The 20,252-nt window shown below is 42.9% G+C and overlaps 2 protein-coding genes across 4 annotated transcripts; both read right to left on the reverse strand.

The window, feature by feature from the left end:
* Positions 1 to 39: 39 nt before the first annotated feature.
* Positions 40 to 14,276, reverse strand: sec16a (SEC16 homolog A, endoplasmic reticulum export factor). 3 transcript variants are annotated; one of them, XM_056730448.1, is made up of 30 exons: positions 14,151 to 14,276; positions 9,064 to 11,933; positions 8,802 to 8,938; positions 8,579 to 8,673; positions 8,169 to 8,310; positions 7,907 to 8,096; positions 7,653 to 7,824; positions 7,275 to 7,417; positions 7,039 to 7,100; positions 6,739 to 6,877; positions 6,424 to 6,663; positions 6,204 to 6,301; positions 6,028 to 6,109; positions 5,832 to 5,949; positions 5,641 to 5,752; positions 5,411 to 5,516; positions 5,186 to 5,326; positions 4,984 to 5,097; positions 4,594 to 4,768; positions 4,135 to 4,505; positions 3,842 to 3,892; positions 3,602 to 3,757; positions 3,243 to 3,323; positions 3,115 to 3,171; positions 2,896 to 3,028; positions 2,651 to 2,791; positions 2,496 to 2,578; positions 2,341 to 2,394; positions 1,172 to 1,249; positions 40 to 1,090 (listed from the first exon to the last, which is right to left on the reverse strand). In XM_056730448.1, exons 2-30 carry the CDS (start codon positions 11,881 to 11,883, stop codon positions 1,025 to 1,027), a joined length of 6,357 nt encoding a protein of 2,118 aa, XP_056586426.1. In that variant the 5' UTR covers positions 11,884 to 11,933; positions 14,151 to 14,276; the 3' UTR covers positions 40 to 1,024. The 3 variants fall into 3 exon arrangements, with proteins under 3 accessions (XP_056586426.1, XP_056586425.1, XP_056586423.1); XM_056730447.1 differs by lacking the exon at positions 14,151 to 14,276 and adding an exon at positions 1,612 to 1,671 and having other exon boundaries at positions 8,802 to 8,935; XM_056730445.1 differs by lacking the exon at positions 14,151 to 14,276 and adding an exon at positions 1,612 to 1,671.
* Positions 14,277 to 15,097: 821 nt separating this feature from the next.
* On the reverse strand, positions 15,098 to 17,837 carry pdcl (phosducin-like). The gene is made up of 5 exons (XM_056731364.1): positions 17,752 to 17,837; positions 16,949 to 17,132; positions 16,397 to 16,578; positions 15,983 to 16,264; positions 15,098 to 15,895 (listed from the first exon to the last, which is right to left on the reverse strand). Exons 2-5 carry the CDS (start codon positions 17,121 to 17,123, stop codon positions 15,617 to 15,619), a joined length of 918 nt encoding a protein of 305 aa, XP_056587342.1. The 5' UTR covers positions 17,124 to 17,132; positions 17,752 to 17,837; the 3' UTR covers positions 15,098 to 15,616.
* Between the last annotated feature and the right edge of the window lie 2,415 nt (positions 17,838 to 20,252).

Raw genomic sequence — 20,252 nt, forward strand, 5'->3', positions numbered from 1 at the left:
ATAAAAATCCTGCATTTGGTACAAACAACAATCTGAAGGTGAAAGAGCTCAAAAATATCTTTATTATCACTTTATCAAGAATTGTACAGTCAATTTCTAAACGCATTGGAAAAGTCCAAGCTTCCTTCAAACAGAGCTGTCCTTTGGAATTACAAAACCTCGCTGTTACCATGGGAACAAGAACCCAGAACCAGCAAAGAACAATCGTGTGATTGAGAGACGAGAAGCAAAATCAGAATGAGATGAAGTCAGCAAAGCAATAATGATATTTAATGAGCGGAATCAGCGACACACAAAGGATTACAGGAAAATCATGTAAATGTATGATTTCATTTTTTTGCTACTCACAAAATCAATGCGATCATACGTAGGTAAAAGAGATCGGTTCTGTTGAGCACATCTTGGCTACGCTTAAACTCAACCTGATTCCTGTCCGCTGACGCCAAGTCCCTTTCGACCATTTCATTTTGACAGGAAGCTTAATAAATACCTTAAAACATTCTGGTACGCTCCACTGTTCCCATGACAACAGGTCAGAACGCCCCATAACATGCACTGGCTGCCTCCTGCCAACAAAGCACGCCCACATCTCTTCCCATCAGACACACACACACACGAGCACACGTTCATACAAACCCTGCTGAAATGAGCCACGACATAAAAACTACACAGGGTACGATCGCGATATTGCACTTGTGATCACAACGCTCACGTAAAGCGTCAACTGTTCATGGGTGAGGGCAGCGTTAGATCGCAGCAGGTATGGCAGGTCTATTAAAAAAAAAGTGGAGAAGTGTTTTTCCATACGACGTGTGGGTATCGAGCCCAAGTCTGTTTGCATCAGATCCATTCGTCAACGTTCGTAATTATGAGGATTATTGATGATAATGACGGTGATGAGTACGACCAATTTTGCGGGAGGCTGAGGGACAGATGCCAGAGCTTCAAGGAGTCCAGGCAGGAACCAAACTTCAGTCCGATCTGGTCTAGAACCACAATTTGATCTAAATCTACAGCGATTCTGTTACTTCAGTGTAGGGTACCCTCTCTGTCCCAGCCGACCGGGTCGAGTGCGGCTTGCTGGAACAGACTGAAAGAGAAAGGAAGTAATGTAATGAAACATCAAGTGGATGGTAAGCGAAGCACCTGTCATTCAAAAAGTGACTCTTACCTGTGCAAACTGGGAGGGGTTGTAAAAGGTCACGCCTCCTGTAGGTGGAGCTCCTTGCAATGGTGGCTGAGCGGGAACCTGTGAGAATACAGCTATGGTTACTATAGGAACAAGAGGGCAGCATCATCACCATCTCCTTGGTTACACAGACTGCCATGCCCACTGTGAGTCACAATCATCATGCAGCTCATTGGATAACATGCAGTAAGAAGAGTCAAAGCCTCAGTCTTCAGCACGCCCCGTTCAATATCCAAGAGCCCTTCCTATTGGCTGAGAAATATGAGGGCTGCTGATGTAACCGTGGGTGTCGTGCTGGAGGTGTGGCTACAGGCGTGTGAAGTTAGGAAGTGCAGATGTGCATAGCAAAGGCTGTGTGTGTTAAAAAAATAACACATTTTTTGTTTTGTGTGTGTGTTTGGATAAGAACCAGCTGAAGGTACCTGATTTAAGTGCTGACTCACTTCTCGAGACAGAGAACTCATTGAGCTAGAACGTGACAGCTAGAACAGCAGGAATAAATCAAACAAACGAACAAACAAGCAAAAACACCAAAGACCCAAATTAATCCCAAGCAGCGCAAGTCTCTGTCAATCATTATAATACCATTACATCACAATCAGTGGTCTCCATGGCAATTACACACCTCAGTAGCCAATAAGAGTGCATGTTTAAAATGCATTCCCTTTATTAAACACACCAGAGTCAGAAATTAACCCGGTTCAGGGCTAAATATCACTAAAACATACTAAACTTCCCTCGACAACTTAAAACCGAACAAACAACACCTGCTGTAATGATATTTTTGTCCTCTGACATCTCAAATCAGACAATTTGATTTTATAGATTGGTATGATTGTAAATTAACAGATCAAGTGTCTGACATAACTGAATGGCAACGCATGTTATGATTTGCATTCACACTGTCTGAATAAAGAAAAGGTTAATTACTGACACTGGCACACGCAGTCATGCACTTTATAGCACAAGTTATTGAATCTACAGGCCAAAATTCCTGAAAACAGTTAGAGATGCAAGATTAAGTGTGTATGCTTTAGAAGCAGTAGTGTGTATGCGAGCATGTGTATGAATATGCGTTCATGAGTAAGAGAGCCAAATACGACAGTCGTGGTCTTAAAAACAAGATATGAAATATCAAAGGAAGATCTGACCTCTCCTGATCGCGTTCCCTCTGGGCCGGGAGGCAAAGTGTTCGGATTAAACATCTAGACAGAAAAACACGCTCATTTTAGTATAAAAACTGTAAATAAAACGGTCCATTAGTGTGTGTGTGCGGAACTGTTGTGCAGGGCAGATGTGTGTGTACCTGTGGAACTGTGGCATTAGTCTGCTGTGTGTCTTTTGAGCCGGCGTCTGGAACGCTTCCCTCCGTCGGCTGCTCATCTAGGGCTAAACAAACAAAGGTTAGACTCTTCACAAAACAAACTTGATGAACACAAACTGGATGTTACTCGCACACACCGGCAGCGGGGGTGAAGAGGTTGGCGGACATGGCCATGGGTGCCAGCGGGGCGAACAGGTCAGCAGGAGGCGGTACATTGGCCACGGGTTTAGAACCTCTACGACTGGGATTCAACACATCAACATACCGACTCTTAGTGCCTGAAACACACACCCAAACATTTACTGGCCAGTCAGGAGCATCACTTTGGAAGCAGGATCAATATGAAAGATATACTCGCAGTTGGGTCAAGTGGGTCACATACCTGTACCTGCTCTAATTGAGAACATATTGACGGGTGGCCCCGCCCCTGGACCCCCTGCAAATGGTGGCCCCATCCCTGGACCACCCATTGAGGCTTTGGGAAAGCTGGTGGGAGGAGGGGGAGGTGGCTTACTCTGGAAAAAAAACACGAACAAGTTATTCCGAAAAACATACACACAGTCTGAAGCTCAAAATAATTTGAATCATTAATATGCTGTACCTCTTCCTCTGGCTCCTCGAGATTAACCCATTTCTTCATTTTTTCATCCCAAACAATCTGAAAAATAATTGGGATGTTAAATCTCATATGATGAAGAGAAATGAGCAGATGAAGAACCAAAGTCTTACAGATTTGTTCTTGTCATCTGGGAGATGTGCTTCATTCTTGCGCTTCGGATAAAGCCACGTCAGCCATCCGCTGCTCGCAGCCTGAGGAACAGAGATAGAACATAAAATTCATTACATCACTGCTGTCATTTGTCACCAAATATCAGCCACTTTAGGAGACAATTTGTGAATCAGAAAAAATACCAAAATGTTTATAATAAATTCAATCAGTATTGAAATATATATTTATATAGAATTATAGAAAAATTGAGAAATCTTCTGGTCTGGATCTTAATATGCAAGACCTTTTATTTCGGTCGTTATGTCAAATCACTATATAAAGCAAGCATTGGAAGTGTCTGTGTAAAGTATGTGCTGACTTTTTTCGGAGAGTCTTTCTTCTTGGGTTCTTCATGGTGTGGAGACTCAGGGATGGAAGGGGGAGGTGGAGAGCCCTGATTGGCTATTGAGCTGCTGCGCTCTCGTCCTGAATGATTTGATGATTCAGACGTTGCGCTAGAACGGCGTCCTGGCACCTGAAAGACGATGGAGAAATCAAAGCTCATTTCTGTGAAAAAAACTGGTCTGAAAACAGAACAGACAGAGTAGGTTGACTTTACCATGTTGTGCACTGATGACAGTGAAGTGGTTCTAGATCTTCTGCCCGCACCCTGCGAGGAGAACCACAAGAGGAACCACATTACAAAAGAACTACAGTTTTGTGCGAAGGCCTGTTCGCTTAAATGTGTTTTGAAAACAGACGTAAACTGTCTCAGATGTGTAACTTGAAATTAAAATTTTTACTCCCAACTACTTCTCAATCGATCTTACTGACAACAATTGAAAAGTCTGTTTAATATTAACCAATATAGGCAGTCTCTAGGTTTCTTTTTCCCTTTTATTTTTAACTCACCATGCGTGCCATCTCATCATAGAAGTCTTTCCCCTGCTGAGGAGGGACACTGAATGTCGGAGACGACTGGGGGAACTGTTGAGGAGATGACTGAGCGGATCCAGATTCTGCCCCGGGCATTGGTGGGGGCATCTGAAGTGGCATCAGTGGATTCATTTCTGTGGGGCTGTATGCAGGTGGCATTTGTGGGGGCATCTGGGGTGGCATTTGGGGTGGGATGGGCATGTACTGCTCCTGCATTTCATGTTGGTACGGTGCCACAAAGTTCGGCTGGGCTGGTCCTGGGGCCACTGGGTAGAATGGAACGCTTTCACCAGGAGGTGGGACTTGTTGCTGTGGGGCCGTCCCGTCCTGGAGAATAGTGGGAGGAGCTAAAAGACACAATGAAAGTAGACGGTGAATTTATGAAAACTCCTTTTCCTTCACCTGTACATACATTTGACAAAGCACGGCTCATACCTGGTGGCATGAGCTGAACCCCGGGTGTGGGTACGAGGGAGGTCATGAGTTGATTGTGGGGATCAGAGGTCAGAGTTGAGGGGTCCGGTGGGCTGCTCTGATCTTCTAAACTTGGAGAACTGCAGGGGTAAAGCTGTGGGGTGCTGCGGTCTGCACGGTGAGGGATCACACCCTCCTGGACCAGGCCATAACACAACAGTTTTGTAAATATTTATATTGTTTTCTACAAACAATTTATTAGTATTCGTTAATTAAAATAAATTAAGTGGGCATGAAAAGGATGTAGCGATCTGCTTTTTTAGCCGCCCTTGCGCCATTCCTTGGAGGTTAACGTTTTGATTGAAGTAGAACGTCTTTTACTTTTAAATGATGTCTAAGGCAGACACAAACCTTTATCTGTCCATCCAGCTGTCTAAGATGCAGTAACCAGTCGGGCTCTATAAACGACTCCTGCTCGGGTCTCTCCTTCAGCTGAGGGTCAAAGAACCTCAACCTCAGAGACATCTGGAATCAGACCACAAAATGAACAATCAGTCATCACAGTACTGCGAACTCAAGACAAAGACTGACGTGTTGTTTTGTACGCTTCTACCTGAATGAGCTGACTGGTGAACACAGGTGAGCAGTACTCGGGTAGGGTCAGGAGAGTGCGGGAGATGACCTCGCAATAAAGGAAAGCCTGCGCGCAAAGTCCCAGCTCCGCCAGGCGACACGCGTAGATGAATTTGAACACCTGTAGGGGCCAAAGGGTAAAAATCATGACGTCTCTGGTTCCGCTTAGCCTGACCTCTGATGTTTGTGAACGTTTCTGTCTCACCTGGAAGTTTGGTAGTGAGAGAGGCTGAGAGCCGAGGGACTGAGCGTACTCGTACGATTCTGTGCGCTGGATTGCCTCCGTTGAGCAGAACTTCAAAAATGGCAAACTATGAAAGTGAGAGCGAGAATATATGACTTTACATTAACATAGCATTGCTTAGCTTTAAGATCTTAGCAAGCTTATTTTCTAACATGTACATGTCTTTGATAAACTGAATGTTTTGTTCACACCTGTGGTTGGAGCTGATGAGGACCATCTTCGTGCTTTTCTTGGTGAATACACCAAAACCCACCTGAGCCATCAGGTAACAGAAATGTGCCGCGTCCACCAGACCTTTAGACGCTGTAAGAGAACATTCGCAACAGGTGTAAAATATACATTTACCACATGACACTGTTTGTGTTTATGTATGTTAACGTACCTAATGTGTCCCCCATGGTTGAAATGGTGCGTTTGTCGAGATCAAGAGTGTGTGTAAGGTTGGACAGAATCATGGCCAGATGGGGGCGCCAATCGCCCCATTTCTCATCTCCACAACACTACGAGAGGAATAGACACCCTAAGTACTGTATAAATGACTGCTAACCTATTGACAAACACATATCTGTCTTTCTTACAGTAGCAGCGGCCGGCATTCGACCCGACATGAGCTGGTAAACCGTCTGTAAGGGGTCATTTATAGGCAGGCTGTTGGCAAACCTGAAAGACAATTTCAAAACAGAACGTAAGCTTCATTTGTGGCTTTAAAGGAACATTGATCCGCCGCCGGTGGTCGCAAGAATGCACGGTTTACCTGGTCATGACACGCGCGTGGGTTCTGTTGTCCATCTTGCTGGCCAATAGTAGTGCGTGACCCCACAGGCCATTTTTCATGGCAGCTTCCAACGCATCCTAAGACGACAAAAACAGATTTCAGTTTTCCCGACAGGCACATATTTAAACATGAGAACAGTGATCTACTATTAAAGCTGACATATAAGTGCTCATATTTGAAAGTGTGTGTGTTGACATGCCTTCTTGCGGCCGAATAGCAAAAGTTCTCTGAAGCGCTCTGTTTCCTTGCCGATATTCTCAGGCACGCCCATGAAAGTGTCTGATAGGAGAGATATTGGCCCAGCCTCCTCTTCCTCTGCATGCTCTATGGCCTCATTGTTGAAGTCGATGAGATTCGCCTCATTGGGGGATTTCCCCGGCAACCAGACAGAGCGATGCTCCTTTACCAACAGGTCAGCGATATCCGTGCCCACAACCGTCTAAAACAGAGTCAAAACATACATTTAACTACACATATTATCCAACCAGGAGGTGAGGCTGGGAAAGACACACACCCCATTCTGGCGACATAGCAGCACAATGAACTCCCAGATGAGGTAGGCAGAGTCTTTGTCGATGAGGTCATCATTTCGTAAACACTCTTGGGCCTTGTTCTGAGCAAACTTTATAACATCCACCTTGTGTGTGTCCTCCCTGTGTACATACATACAAGATGCATTTAGGTACGTTCATGACTTTAAAAACACAGTACAGCCGACATACCAGTTTAGACATCACGTGTACAACAAATGCCAGAGATTTCTACACTTATGAAGATAACAAGTCTTCTTTTGCAAGAAAATGATTACTCTTACTTGGCAAGAGGGCCAGGGAAGGAACGAATCTCAGACTGCTCTGGAGAGTCCTGCAGAATTGTCTGGAATGACATCACAACCGAGAATGACTTTAACTGACCCCTCACAACAGTGTAAATGAAAGAAATATTTATAACCCATAACAAAACAACATGTAAAAAGAATTCAACTGGAAAGTGGAAAGGAAAATGAAGTTTGTTACAATGTTTTTATGCTATATTTATACATTTCTTTACCTCTATGTTGTGGATCTCCACAAGTGTTGGCTGACCAGCGGAAGGCAGGTTCGGTTGAACAAGGATGAGCTGACCAGCCGGACCGAACCGGGCACAGCGATGAGGAATAGAGAACTTTTCAGGTGTCAATGACCTTGGAGGTGCTGAGAGAAACATAGAATGAGAAACTATGAATATAATAAATTAAAGGAATCGTCTCCATCAACCTAATGTCATTCTAAACCTGTTTGATCTTCTTTCTTCTGCAGAACACAAAAAATATATATTTTGAAGAACGTTAACAACGCAACAACATGCCCATTGACTTCCACTGAAACATCCTTGGGTAAATCTTTTTCTGAATTCACAGCTTTTGGTGTGTTTTTGTGTAATATTTACGCTGCTCAGGGGCATTCCAGGTGCCGTCAGCTTGATTATAAGGAATCTGACTGCAATTTGTGGCTTCTGAAGGGTCGGGATACTGGCTGTAGGTGTAATCGACTGGAAGAGTCGTTCCTGTGGCGTCATAGGCTGCGCTGACCAGGTCTGTCTGACTCCTGTACACCTGACTCTGCAAGGCGAGCCGAACACAAGATGTCACACACAGTACCATCATACACACACACACACATACACAATAATCTAGTACAGACCTGCTGTGAGCGTGAACTGAAGCTACTGCGTCGACTGTGTGATGAATGCACACTGTGTGCTGACTGCTCGCTGTGCACCGAAGCTCGGTCAAAGTCGTCAGGATACTGTTCACGCCGGCGGTAGTCGTCATCGAAGCTGTTGTCGTAACCGGGATAGTACCGCCACGGATCGTCGTACCCCTCTCTACCCCTTGAAACAGAAACAAACGGTTAGGGAAGTGGGGCGCTAAGGGATGTAAACAATCATGTCTGTTGTGTGTACCTGTTAGAATATTGTTGGTTGTAATAAGGCTCTCCTCTTCTGTATGCATCCATGTCATAGTTGTACCAGCCATATGTCTGGTCATAGTATGCTTTGTAGCGCGGATCATACACAGCGTTTGGATCATACCACCTACTCCTGTCTGAACACACACACGTGCGTTAACGGAGAGCCAAAACATCATGTTCAAAACATAAACAGACTTAACCAACAATGTCGGGCGGAAACCTTGTATGTCGATATTTTGTCCTTTTTTATATTTAAAAATCATTACTATTGGTCACCCTCTTCATCGGTGTGTGGGTTTCGCAAGTATATGAGTCATTAAATAAAAGAAATAAAAACAAAATTTCAAACAAGCGTTCTCTATTTTCTAAAAAGCACAGGTTTTGGACATACAAGGTCCTTACCTCCATAGGCATCATATTGTCTCTTATAGTAGTTTGCATAGTATTCATCTTGGGCACTACGGTTGGATCTAGAATAGTCTTCTGGATACCCCTGCCTAATAAGGAATTTTTCAAAGAAATACATTGTTATAATTCAATGACAAGGGCACTTTCACACTACAAAAAATGGTTTATCTACTTCTTTGTTTTGGACCAAGCAATAAAAGCAAGGCCAAAGTGTCACCTGGAGTTGGGTCTGTCTGAGTACTGGCTAGTTCTAGAACTTGGTCTCTCGGGTTGACGCTCAGGTTCTCTGTAAGTGGAATTCTGACCATCATACTGGCCATACCGAGGATCTGCTCTACGATAGAAATCGACCTGCTGATTTAAAACAGTAAGAACAAATTATAAGAACCACACCAAGATCCGTTAACGGAAACATGTCACTTACATCAATAAAAATTTGACTGATTAGACTACTTATAAAAATAAATGGATTACTGCACCTGTTGGTAGCTCTGAGCTCTCGGGTCCACTGGGTATTGGGGTGGATAGGGTAACCTCCCATCCTGGTACTCTGGATAAGCCCCTGGGTAATACCCAGCATAGCCGGGACCTGGAGGGATCGCAGGTGGAGCACCGTAACCAGGCTGACCACTCAGAACAGAAGGAGGTCTTTGGGGTTCTTGGGACGGCTGGTGGGCAGAGCTTCCAGACTGGGGTGGGTAAAAAGAGGGTGGAACAGATCCAGGTCCACCAGGCGGAGCTCCTGGATGAATGGGCGGGACCTGCGGAGGAGGTTGGAACTGAGCTGGGTGGGAATAGCGAGCAGGTTCGTTGTTGGCTTGGTTGCTTGAGGGTCTGGGAGGGTTTGAGGTCTGTTGAAGGGGCTGAGCCTCGCTGTCGGGCTGCCCACCCTGCTGCGCATCTTTGGTGACCTGCAGGTAAAAGCCAGGCGTGTTATTTACCGTGGTTGGTGGCTGGGCTGACTGCGACACGGCCGGGCCCGTTACCTGATTTGTGGACTGTGGCTGATGCATAGAAAAATCAAGAAGTTCATAATTTGAAAATGTATTATGATTACTTGCAGCAGATGAAGGCAGAGCTTGAGAAATGGAAGGCGGAAGAGATTGGCTATCACCTTTAACAGCCTGGGCTCTTGAGAGAGCAGGTTGGGCTGCTTGACCAGAGGCCGGAGGATCTTTGGCCTCTCGTGCTAAATTTAAGACGCCTTGAGTGGAAGGAGGATTAAGAGGTTGAGAGAAAAGAGGCTGCAGCTGATTTGAAGGAGAACTTTGGGGTATTTGATTGGTCAGAGAAGGTGGTAGGTGGACTGGTGTGACTGTCTCTTCAGGAATTATCTGATTGGATGGTTGCGAAAGATTTTGAGAGGTAACCAAACTGTAATTAGAAGAAGGTGGGGCAATCAACACAGGCTGGTTTAGGGACTCCACAGGGGGTGTGGCCACAAGCAAGGAGGCGTATCCTAAACCTGCCTGAGAGTCTGGTGGGTTCTCCAAGTTTTCAGAGGGAAGCTGTGGGTTTGGTTTAGCTGGATGCAAATCAAGAGGGCCATCCTCGGGGGGTTGGATGACCTCTTCAGGATGCGGTGGGACGAATGTTGCAGCCAGTGAGGGCGCTGCAGGGGCTAACAGGATGTTAGCACCAAGACTGGCAGGGTCATTTTGAGCCCAAAGTGTAGTAGCGGGGCTCTCACTGGGGCGCCGTGCTCCCTGAGCTCGAGATGAGGGTCGTCGCTCTGGTAAGTAAATCGTTTCCAAGTTGTCAGGTGGTTGTTCGAGGTTGCCAGGCTGCACATCACGTCCACCCTTTTCCACAACCATACGGGCACGATCAACCTCAGCGGGTCGAACACCTACGCCATGCGAGCGAACGGGCTCGAAAGAGGAGTTTGCACTTGCCTGAAACACACCGACTGGTTTAGGAGGGCTAGGAGTTGGGAAAGTAGGACTTGTCTCCGCAGCTGGGTTAGAGTCTATCTGTTCAAAGTAGCCACCGGTGGAGGGGTGCAAGGGAGGGTGATCTGATGGTCGGGGACTCTCCTGTTGTATAAACGTTCCCATAACACCTTGTTGTCGCCGAGGGGCATGGCCGCCGCTGTGAGGACCGTGCCCACTGTTGTGACTGACATTGCTGTAGCTGGATGAAACGCTTGCAGACCGGGCAAGACGAGGAGCAGTGTCAGGTATCTCGAGGTTGGGCCCCACCTCAAAGGCGTGGCTTGGTGGTGGTTCACTAGGCAGCACTTCTTGGTTCGGTTCACATTCAAGGTTATCCACTGAATCACAAGGCCCTGCCCCAGCTCGGATGTTACCACTGTCATTTAGGTACGGACCAGACGCCTCAGTCATTGAATGAAGAGGGTGAGAAACTCCATTTACACGGCCCTCCCCTGACAAAGTCTCCACATTTTCTACATCGTTACCTCGAAAGAACATTGAAAGGGTTCCAGGATCACTGGGGGCTTCAGGGTGAGGCATAGGGCTGGCAGGTTGAGGTGGATTCTGATTGAACCACGGCTCTAAGGTTCCACCTGACTGACTGAAATAACTCTCGGCTGGGTAGTGGGAGTTTTGTTGCCCAGTCGGCCCTGTCATATTTGTGGGAGCTGGCAGACCTTGATTTTGGGATTGGGAAAAAGGCTGGGGAAAGTGTGGAGAGGGGGCAGGGGGTGGGGCATGAGAATGGAAAGGCTGAGAAGGCAGATCACTGGTGGGCTGAAAGTAGTTTTGAACCGAAGGTGGGCGGCTACCGTGATCGGGTACCCAGTGGGAATGAACAGGTGGGGGTTGGGACTGAAATTGAGCTGGTGTTTGAACTGGGGGTGTTGGGGCAGTGGAAGCAGGATGTGATGGGTTAAAATGTAAGTGAGGGGCTGGGTTAGGCAACTGTGCAATGTAGGGCATAGGTTCTTGGGAATAAAAGTATCCTGGTTCTGTAGAGGGAGGGTTGCAGCTCGGTGCAGGTCCTGGGGGTATAGGTTGTGGGGTAAAAATTCTTGGTGGGGGGCCAGGTGAGGCTGCTTGTGCTCCTTGTGGTGGAGCAGTAGAGTTGAACCCAGCCACTGGCGTTCCATGCATAGGAAGCGGGTTGCTGTTTGTGGGTGGAGTCTGGCTACCACCAGGCATGGGAGACTGACCAAAGGCAAAAGGATCAGTCATTGGCTGGGTGGGCGGGATAGCGCTCGTCATAGCAGCTGCACCCCCGTGCTTGTGGGGTCTATTTCTTCTGAAGGCATTGGTCCCGCTGGAGGGGGGTGGAGGTCCAACAGCTCCAGGCGGGGCTGTCCGAGGAGGAGGTTGCATCTTCGCTGACTCTCACAGAAATTCAGGGCTTTTCAATTATTGGAGATCTCCTTACAAAGATGAAAAACATAGATTAAGGTTATTTCTATCTAACTGTTCGATACTCAACACTTACATTCAACAACACTTATTTTTTGACAGAACAAATACAAATATTTGATCGCAAACAGGTCACAATACATAACTGCATAGGCCTATAAGAATATTCTGAAATAAAGTCAAATGATGGATAATAGATTAAACAATAGATGGGAAACTATGGGACATTTCTTGCACCCCACAATTGATATATGTTGTCTATCTTTGTGATGGTTCTGTGACGGCCTCTAACACATGCACTTCCTTTTGCTAAAATGAAAATTGTGAAATCACAGTTCACAACATTGTCCATTTTATAAAGCAAAGCACAATTATGTTCCTTAAAATGGCAACGGGGCATCCCTCTAAAAGCACACTTAAACAGACTACGTGTCACCAATACAAACAAATGAGATCTGTATTTTGGGGCCTACAGTTATTATCTATAGGGCTATTATCACAACAAACACAGGTTCTATACGAATGTTCTCAACCTCACCATATAGCAGCAGATTTTAAATAAAGTGAGTTCCCTTCCATACCCCTAACACTAGACTGCACTCCTAAAACAGTTTGGACAAAAACAGCAGCAATTTATCACATTGTCAAACATTCATAAGGCCTCTGTGGACAGCAGGACAGCAGCATCTTGGCATATGAGGGTCACCGTAATCTGTAAAACGATATCAAGCACATTGCAGGCCGGGTGTAAGAGAGAAATGTGCTTTAAATGACACTGAACTTCGAAACCTGACTGTCTTATACACTTAAGCAGGGGGACTTACTCCTGCAGGCGTTACAGCTTAATCAACACCAGCAGGTGATGGATACGGTTTCTGTTTATGAAAATACCATGTTCATCTTATTGGGTGACACCTGTTATGCAGCCTGTGATGGTTTTAGCGGCCTTTAACAACATAACTTATTTGGTCCTGTAAAAGAATGTTTCTCCTTGACTATGTTACTTATACAAAAAATAGAATCACTTCTGCAAACAATTTCAAATTTCAAGTGTGCGGAGAGCGGTTATCAAAGCCCCCTGTTAGGTTTGCATTGTAAACATTAAAACTAGGATTAGTGCCAAAGATAATAAGCTGCTTTAACATATTTTTGTCACTTATTTAGAGTAAGGATTAATAGCAAGTATAAGGTTCATTGTTAAATGTATAACACAGAACTAGGAGTACTAGATATTATTATTCATAATGAAAATTAGGGTTTTTCTTATAGTAAAAGTGTAACAACGTTTTTGCCTCATTAATTGTGATTTGCAAGTTTTAAAACAAACACCACAGCAGAAATATGATTATTTGGATGAGACCATCATTTCTGAGTACTCAAATCATGGTTACTACAGTTAAATTATAGTTCATTTTGTAATTTCATAAATTTAAGAAAACAATTGGCACAATATACATAGAGCTTTGACAATAAATTCTGTGCTAATCTGTGTATCTTTGTACAGGCACTGATCTTTAGACCTCGAATTTGCTGATGCATCATTTTATATCTCAGTAATTTATACTCTTATTTCGACGCATCGTATTCAACTAATGACTTCATCGTTGTGTCTTACTGTAGCCCAGCGTCTCCCCCTTGTAGAAACAAATCAAACCAATCCATCTGTTATTGAAAATCTGTATTGGATTGGATTATATCCGGTCCAAAGGCGGACACTCATAGCGCCTCTTACTGGACTGCCACGCAATTCTATCATCTGATGTCACGTCCTGCTCTTTAATTCCTGTTTGTTTAACTCTTTCAGTAAACAAATACTCCAGAGAACACTCGTGTATGAAACACGCAACAGTATTGACATTAAGTTAATACTGATTGACAAAGGTGCTTAAAACCAGAGGACAAAACTGTCAAAACAAAACACCAGATGAACTTGCATCAGTGCAAACCACACAGACAAGAGGCAAAAATCAACTATACATTCAAATTAAGAGCTTTTAATCACACATTTATCTGCACGTACAACTACACATCTAGGAGGCGACACGTGGCAATGTCATAAGCATGAACATTAGAGAATAACTTGTATATGAATGTAAATATAGGACGTGAAGTATTACATATGACAGCTGACTGGGCCATTAGCCGTTAGCATGCTAACCATTACAGTTAATCCCCTTAAAAAGAGGTCCCTCAGAGCACAAATATACAGAGCACTGGAAAACTCTTACCCCTTATCTCCCGAACGAGGTATGCCGACACTAACAAAACTCAATACGAGCACGTCTAGGCTTGAGTTTTCAGAAAAATGCAGGACGACGCGACTGACACTCGTCCGCCATGTTGGCCGATCGCGTCCTGCTTGACGACGTGTACATGTGACGACATGGCTGTCTCTAGATTAGCCCCGCCCCGGAATGTCATAAAATGAATATATCATATTACATAATTTTCATAATTTTCTCGGGGTCGGGTGTACAATTTGATAAGATCATATTTACATAACACTACGCCAATACATTTGCTACATTGATAAGTTACAACTTCATTAAGGCTCGACTGGCCTGCAATTACATGCGCCCTCTGCTGACTCAAGGACGTTATTTATTTAGTCCAGGCTTTTATATACAGATCTCTAGAATTTAAATGAAAAATAAATATTAATTCTTAATACAACTCTTTTTAAAATGCTAAGTTAGTACATTACTTTCTTAAACCATAATGCTGTTGAGGTCAAACGTAGCCATAGACGTACTGAAAACCTTGGATATACTGATCTACAATGTCCAAACAGTGTCCATAAAGACATTACATCTTATGTACCGGAGAAACGTCTAAATAAAACATTTCCCCCAAAAGGGACATTTCACCCAAAAAAGAAATTCATCAAAACTTGATTGACTGAATTAATTAAGAACCCTCTTGTCCCAAACCTGTTGTTATTCTGTTGAAGTTGTCCCAAACCTATAGAAATATTTTGTTTTTATGTTGAAGATTTTCTGAAGAATTTGGAAAAACAAACTGTTCGGGGGCACCGTTGACTACAATAGCAGTCAAAAGCGCCTCAGAACCTTTTCAATTTAAAGGTAAATAAATGATGACATAATTTTCTTTTTCGGGTGAACTATCCCCAGTACATTCATTCTCTTAAATACAAATCATTAATTACAAAGTAAAATCTGAATCAAGTTTTTTTTATTCTTGCAATTATCTTAATAGGTATGTTTATAAAATGTATAAAACTAACAGAGGGCAAAGCAAACTAAAATTGTACAAACTAAAATTGTACCAACAAATCACATGCAAGGAAACAAATACATAATTCTAAATCTATAATAAATAGTGAAACATCAATGCAGGATTCTCTAAAAGGTTTAGCTACTTTTGCATAAAGAAACGCTCTTCGATTCTAGAGGTTTCTGACATGACAACACACACACATACACACATGTGGTCTGACAATGTCTGTTATATTTGGTCCAGTAACAATAAGCTGCTATTGGATAGTTCATCATACTGGGCATAATATTTGTACAGAGACCCAGTATTAACAGTAGTGTGAACTTTTAGATTTGTATGAACTCCAACTGCTGTGTTTTTGTCACTACATTGTATTTGAAATAATAAGAAAATGTAAATAAGAGTGCATATTGTTCTGCATGTATGTACATGTGTGTGTGTGTGTGTGTACAAGCATTTAGTCTATGTCCAGATCACTGTCGGAGTCGTTGGTGACAGCTGCATTTCGAATAGATGAGTGTTTGTTTGGCTGTGTGAATTTCTCCGGTAGCAGGCCGAACTCTTGCAGGAGCGCTTCGACGTCTGTGGCATAAAAATCATCTCCGAGCTGATCGGACACGCGTACCAGATTCCCCACCAGCTCTCCCCCTCGATACAGCAACAGGGCCGGCAAAGCCGAAGTGCGGAAGAGAGCGCTCGTACCCACTGCCGAACCACTCACCTTACAAAACTTCACCTGCCGGTCACAGAATAGAACGGAGACATTACTAACTTATTTTTATTAGTTAACACGATGATTTTTCAATGACTCTTGATTAGATACCATCGGGTACTGCAGTGCCAGGCACAGCAGACTGCCCTCCATGGCCTGGCAGGCGGGCACCTCCGGCTCGTAGATGTGGACCAGGACCAGCGTGTTCTTGCCCTCTTCGTCAATGGCACGCAAGAACTCCACCCCCGAGGGGATGTCAATCACCTTTTCAAAGCGCTGCCCCCCGCACAGCTGTCGCCTCATTTCCTCCATGCGTTGCAGGCGGTACTGTTGCAGGAAGGCTTCATCATCATCATCATCATCTTCCTCATCTTCGTCCACACGAAGCGTCATCTGACAGACGAAGAAAGAAAGATGGAAATGTGGAATAAAAGTATATACCCGTTTAACTGTGCCATTCATACTCCTGTAGACATATACAGAGTGATATAAGATTCTGCTCATGTGCATGTTATTTTTTCTCACCTTTCCTGCGATCTTATCTTGCAGTTTTTTCTGTTTCTCTCTTTCAGCCTCCTCGTCCAAATGCGACTTGCATGTCATGCTGAGTTTCTTGACGAGTCTCTCCATCTCTTTCTGCTGCTCCATGCGCTGCTCATTCTCCAGCTGCTTAAATTTACGCCAATCGTTAATAACCCCCTTCGGACCTGCAGGAGAAGCACACAAAAAGATCTCAGATCAGTCTCACACATGAGGTTGATGTTCATGGACAGAAACCATATTTAATCCAATGACATCTGAGGGGTAGTAAGGCATTTGTCTGTTAAGCTTTGCTTTTATCGTTTGAGATGCAGTGCTTTAAATTCATGCCCTTCAATGCACCACCAAAAGCTTAGACATCTGACCTTATGTACAAATTAATTAACATAGAATGCCACCAACTGACCTTATTTGATGAGTAAATACAGACTAGATTTCCTCATTTTATATCATAACCTATATACAACAACACATACAATTGAAAGTGTCTGCTAAGAGTCTTAAGGGGGGGAGGCAGTGTTCCCATGGCAACCGTACCAGTGTTGACAGAACTGCCATCTGCACTGTAATCAATTTCTACATCCAACACTTCCTGGTCACGGATGGTTTTGGAAGCGTTCTCCTCTTCATCGTGGTCGCTCTCTTCATCCTCACTGCTGCTATAGTAATACTGCAGCTTCTCCCCTAGGATCTTATCATCCAGCGTGGTCATGACTACAAACTGAGACAAAGGATGTGAGAAAAACAGTTAGTCCTTTATCACACAATCACATCGAGACGTGAGAAAACCACAACTTTCACATCAAGTTAGGCATCAAAGCCAGTGGTTCAGTTTTAGAATGGATGGTTTACCTAATATAACCATTCAAATCAAGCCGAATTCATCTGCTTGTAACAGGTAATCTATCTTCAGACAGCACAGTTATTCCACAATTTTTAAACGAAAACTATCTCGTCAAACATAACAGCATAAAGATTCAATATAACATCATATTCTTGCAGCTAAGGGATTAACTAGCCAGTGATACATTAACGTGACTTGGGAAATGGGAACAAGGCCATATTAAATAATTTAACTACCTAAACAAAATAAATTCTCAATAGTTTCCAGTTATAGCGCGTCTCATTAGCCATAGATATTACTACACTACAGTAAACATTTGTGATTATAAAGGTTGTTTACTAGCATGATAGCCTAGCCTGCAACCTTGCTAGTCCAATGTCGGAAACAAAAATCAAACGAGAACAAACAAAGTGCAAATACTTGTTTATTAACCACACAAATAAGCTTTATGATAATAGAAGTATTTATAATCTGGACGGAATCGGCGGAATCTTACCAATATTAGATTTCTTTAGAGCAAAGCTTATCGGTGCTACTGCCGCTTCTGAAGAGCCACTTCCGTGCGGTGCGGGTCTTCCCTAAACACCACACAAGCTGACCAATCACCGCGCGAAACAGAGTTACTGACATTGGAATACGCCAATGAGCGCGTGACTGGTTAAAAGAGGGCGTTTCGGACAGCTCATAGGTTGAGCAGTATGGAAAATGGATTGATGGATGCTGAGATGTCTCGGGTTTTCTAACGTACTGTAATTTACTAAAACAGTTCAGTTTCACTATATAATGAAGTACCCGTTTTAAAATATTTTAAATTCTTTTAAAGCTGTTACACCGCACATAAAATAACTACAGTTATCAAAATTAAGCAGATTTAACCGTTTTTTATTTCTAGTAAAGTAGTATTTTATTATTTATGATTGTTTTTAATTAAGCTACACTAAACATAAATTTACTATGATCTCAACACAATAATACATTTTAAATTTAAATAAAAATTTGGCGATATAAATGGAATCAATCTGTCAAAAACATTTTTTTCAAAATTAAGACAACTTGTCAATTTTGTATTTTTATGGTACAAATGGTGTAAAATAGTTTACATAAGGTTCCATTAAATGAAGAACAGGAAACATCTATTTATTGCATTATCACTTTAAGGGCAATGGTTTTGCTAAGGGTCCACAACTTTTTTGGGTACGTTGATAAAGATCTTTCTGGGAAACAGGCTGCAAAGAAAAAGCACCACTATATATATTACAATATTATTTTGAGTTACACTTGTAGTTTTTCACTGCCTCCACCACCTTCATGAAAAGCCATAAAACGGCAAAAGAGTTAATCACAGAGTTGAAGTCTCGAGACTCGGACTTAGTCTTGAACTTGGTCTCGAGACCCTATTTTAATGGTCTTGCTCTTGTCATGGACTTATGTGCACTTTGACTCGGTCTCGACTCGTACTCGGACATGTTCTGAATTGGACTTATGCCCGAGTCCACTCGAGTCCTATTAAAAATATTAAATACATTGAAAAGACGCCCCTTTTTTGGCCAACAATGTACTTGTTTCTACGGCTTTGCATGCAGGCGTCTCCTGATTGTTTAATATTGTTGTCCAGTCTGTACAAAGTAAAAACTGGTGGAGATTTCTTTGGTCAGGGGAAGTCCTAATTGTAATAAAATTACCTTTACAACACTTACTATGTGGCCTTTTTTAACCTCAACTAAAAATATGTTAAATCTAATATCAGTCAAAGTAAATAAAAAACAGTGTATATGCCATGGGATATTCAATGCACTATATGAGCCAGTTTTATTGTTTCCACTAAACATTTAACATATTCTTGAAAATTTCCATAGGTCTTGTTTCAGACCTCTTGTCCTAGGACTCAGACTTGACTCGGACTCAACCCTCTCTTGATTCGGTCTTGACTCGAACTCGAATGAGCTGGTCGCGACTACAACACTGGTTATTCACTCTTGTCTTGACCCAAGATGCATCCGCAAGTCTCCATCTTTCTTGTTTGTGTTCTTTTCAGCGGAGGTAAAAAAGGCACTCACTGAATTTTAAGGGTTATTTGGTAAATATATGGAGTTTGTAGATTCTCTCTCTCTCTCTCTCTTTTGGGGTGGGGTAATTTTTCAGGTTTGCAGGAGATCATCAACAAAGGATGTCCAGTGGAATGTAAAGGACTATATCAATGATTAAAGGACAAGCGCTGAGCAGTGACCCGTACAAATCTACAAATCATAATTTGAGTCTTAAGGTGGTGAGTAATATGATTGATATTAAAATACAGCACATGCCATGTTGTATTTGGTGCACAGAAAATGCATTCCACCTTGAAATATCATAATGCTTGTGTAAAACCACTGCTTTTTCTTATTAGAGAGATTCTATACAGCAGTTTCCTCTTCCTATCTTCTCTGCTCATCTACTTTGTGTTTCAAAAAAGATCACTGAATCATGGGTTAAATTACAGCACAATGCTTTACTTAATATCATTGTTGAATGCTTGTCTTTGATATCAATAACAAAAATAAACAATATTTAAAAAAAGAAGAACGTTCCAATAATTCAGCTGCCGAACATTATTATGGCTTTATGTTTTTAAGGTGATGTTGCCGTATATGTTCATATCAGGCATCCCAACTCTGCAAGGGCTTGTTTGACTTGCCAAATTAACTAAAGTCATAGTGTTGTTACTTTTTGTACAGCTCAAAAAAAAAAACATGAAGTTTGTATGATAGTCTTACAACAACAGCCAGCAGATGGAAGCAGATAGTCTTTTGTGATTTCAGAACAAGCCCTGTCTATAAGTGGACTATAAGTACTATAAGTACTGTCAATGAAGGCGAACAACAACATGAATTGATCAGTGTATAAAAATCTCTTTACTTACATCAGGAAATGAAAAGATAAGAGTGAACAAAGAACTTTAAACATACAAAAAAACAGCACTAAAACACCTTACACCTTATTGAGGGTGCTTCATATGGA

This window comes from Triplophysa dalaica, chromosome 19 (assembly GCF_015846415.1).
Source record: "Triplophysa dalaica isolate WHDGS20190420 chromosome 19, ASM1584641v1, whole genome shotgun sequence".
NCBI lineage: Eukaryota > Metazoa > Chordata > Actinopteri > Cypriniformes > Nemacheilidae > Triplophysa > Triplophysa dalaica.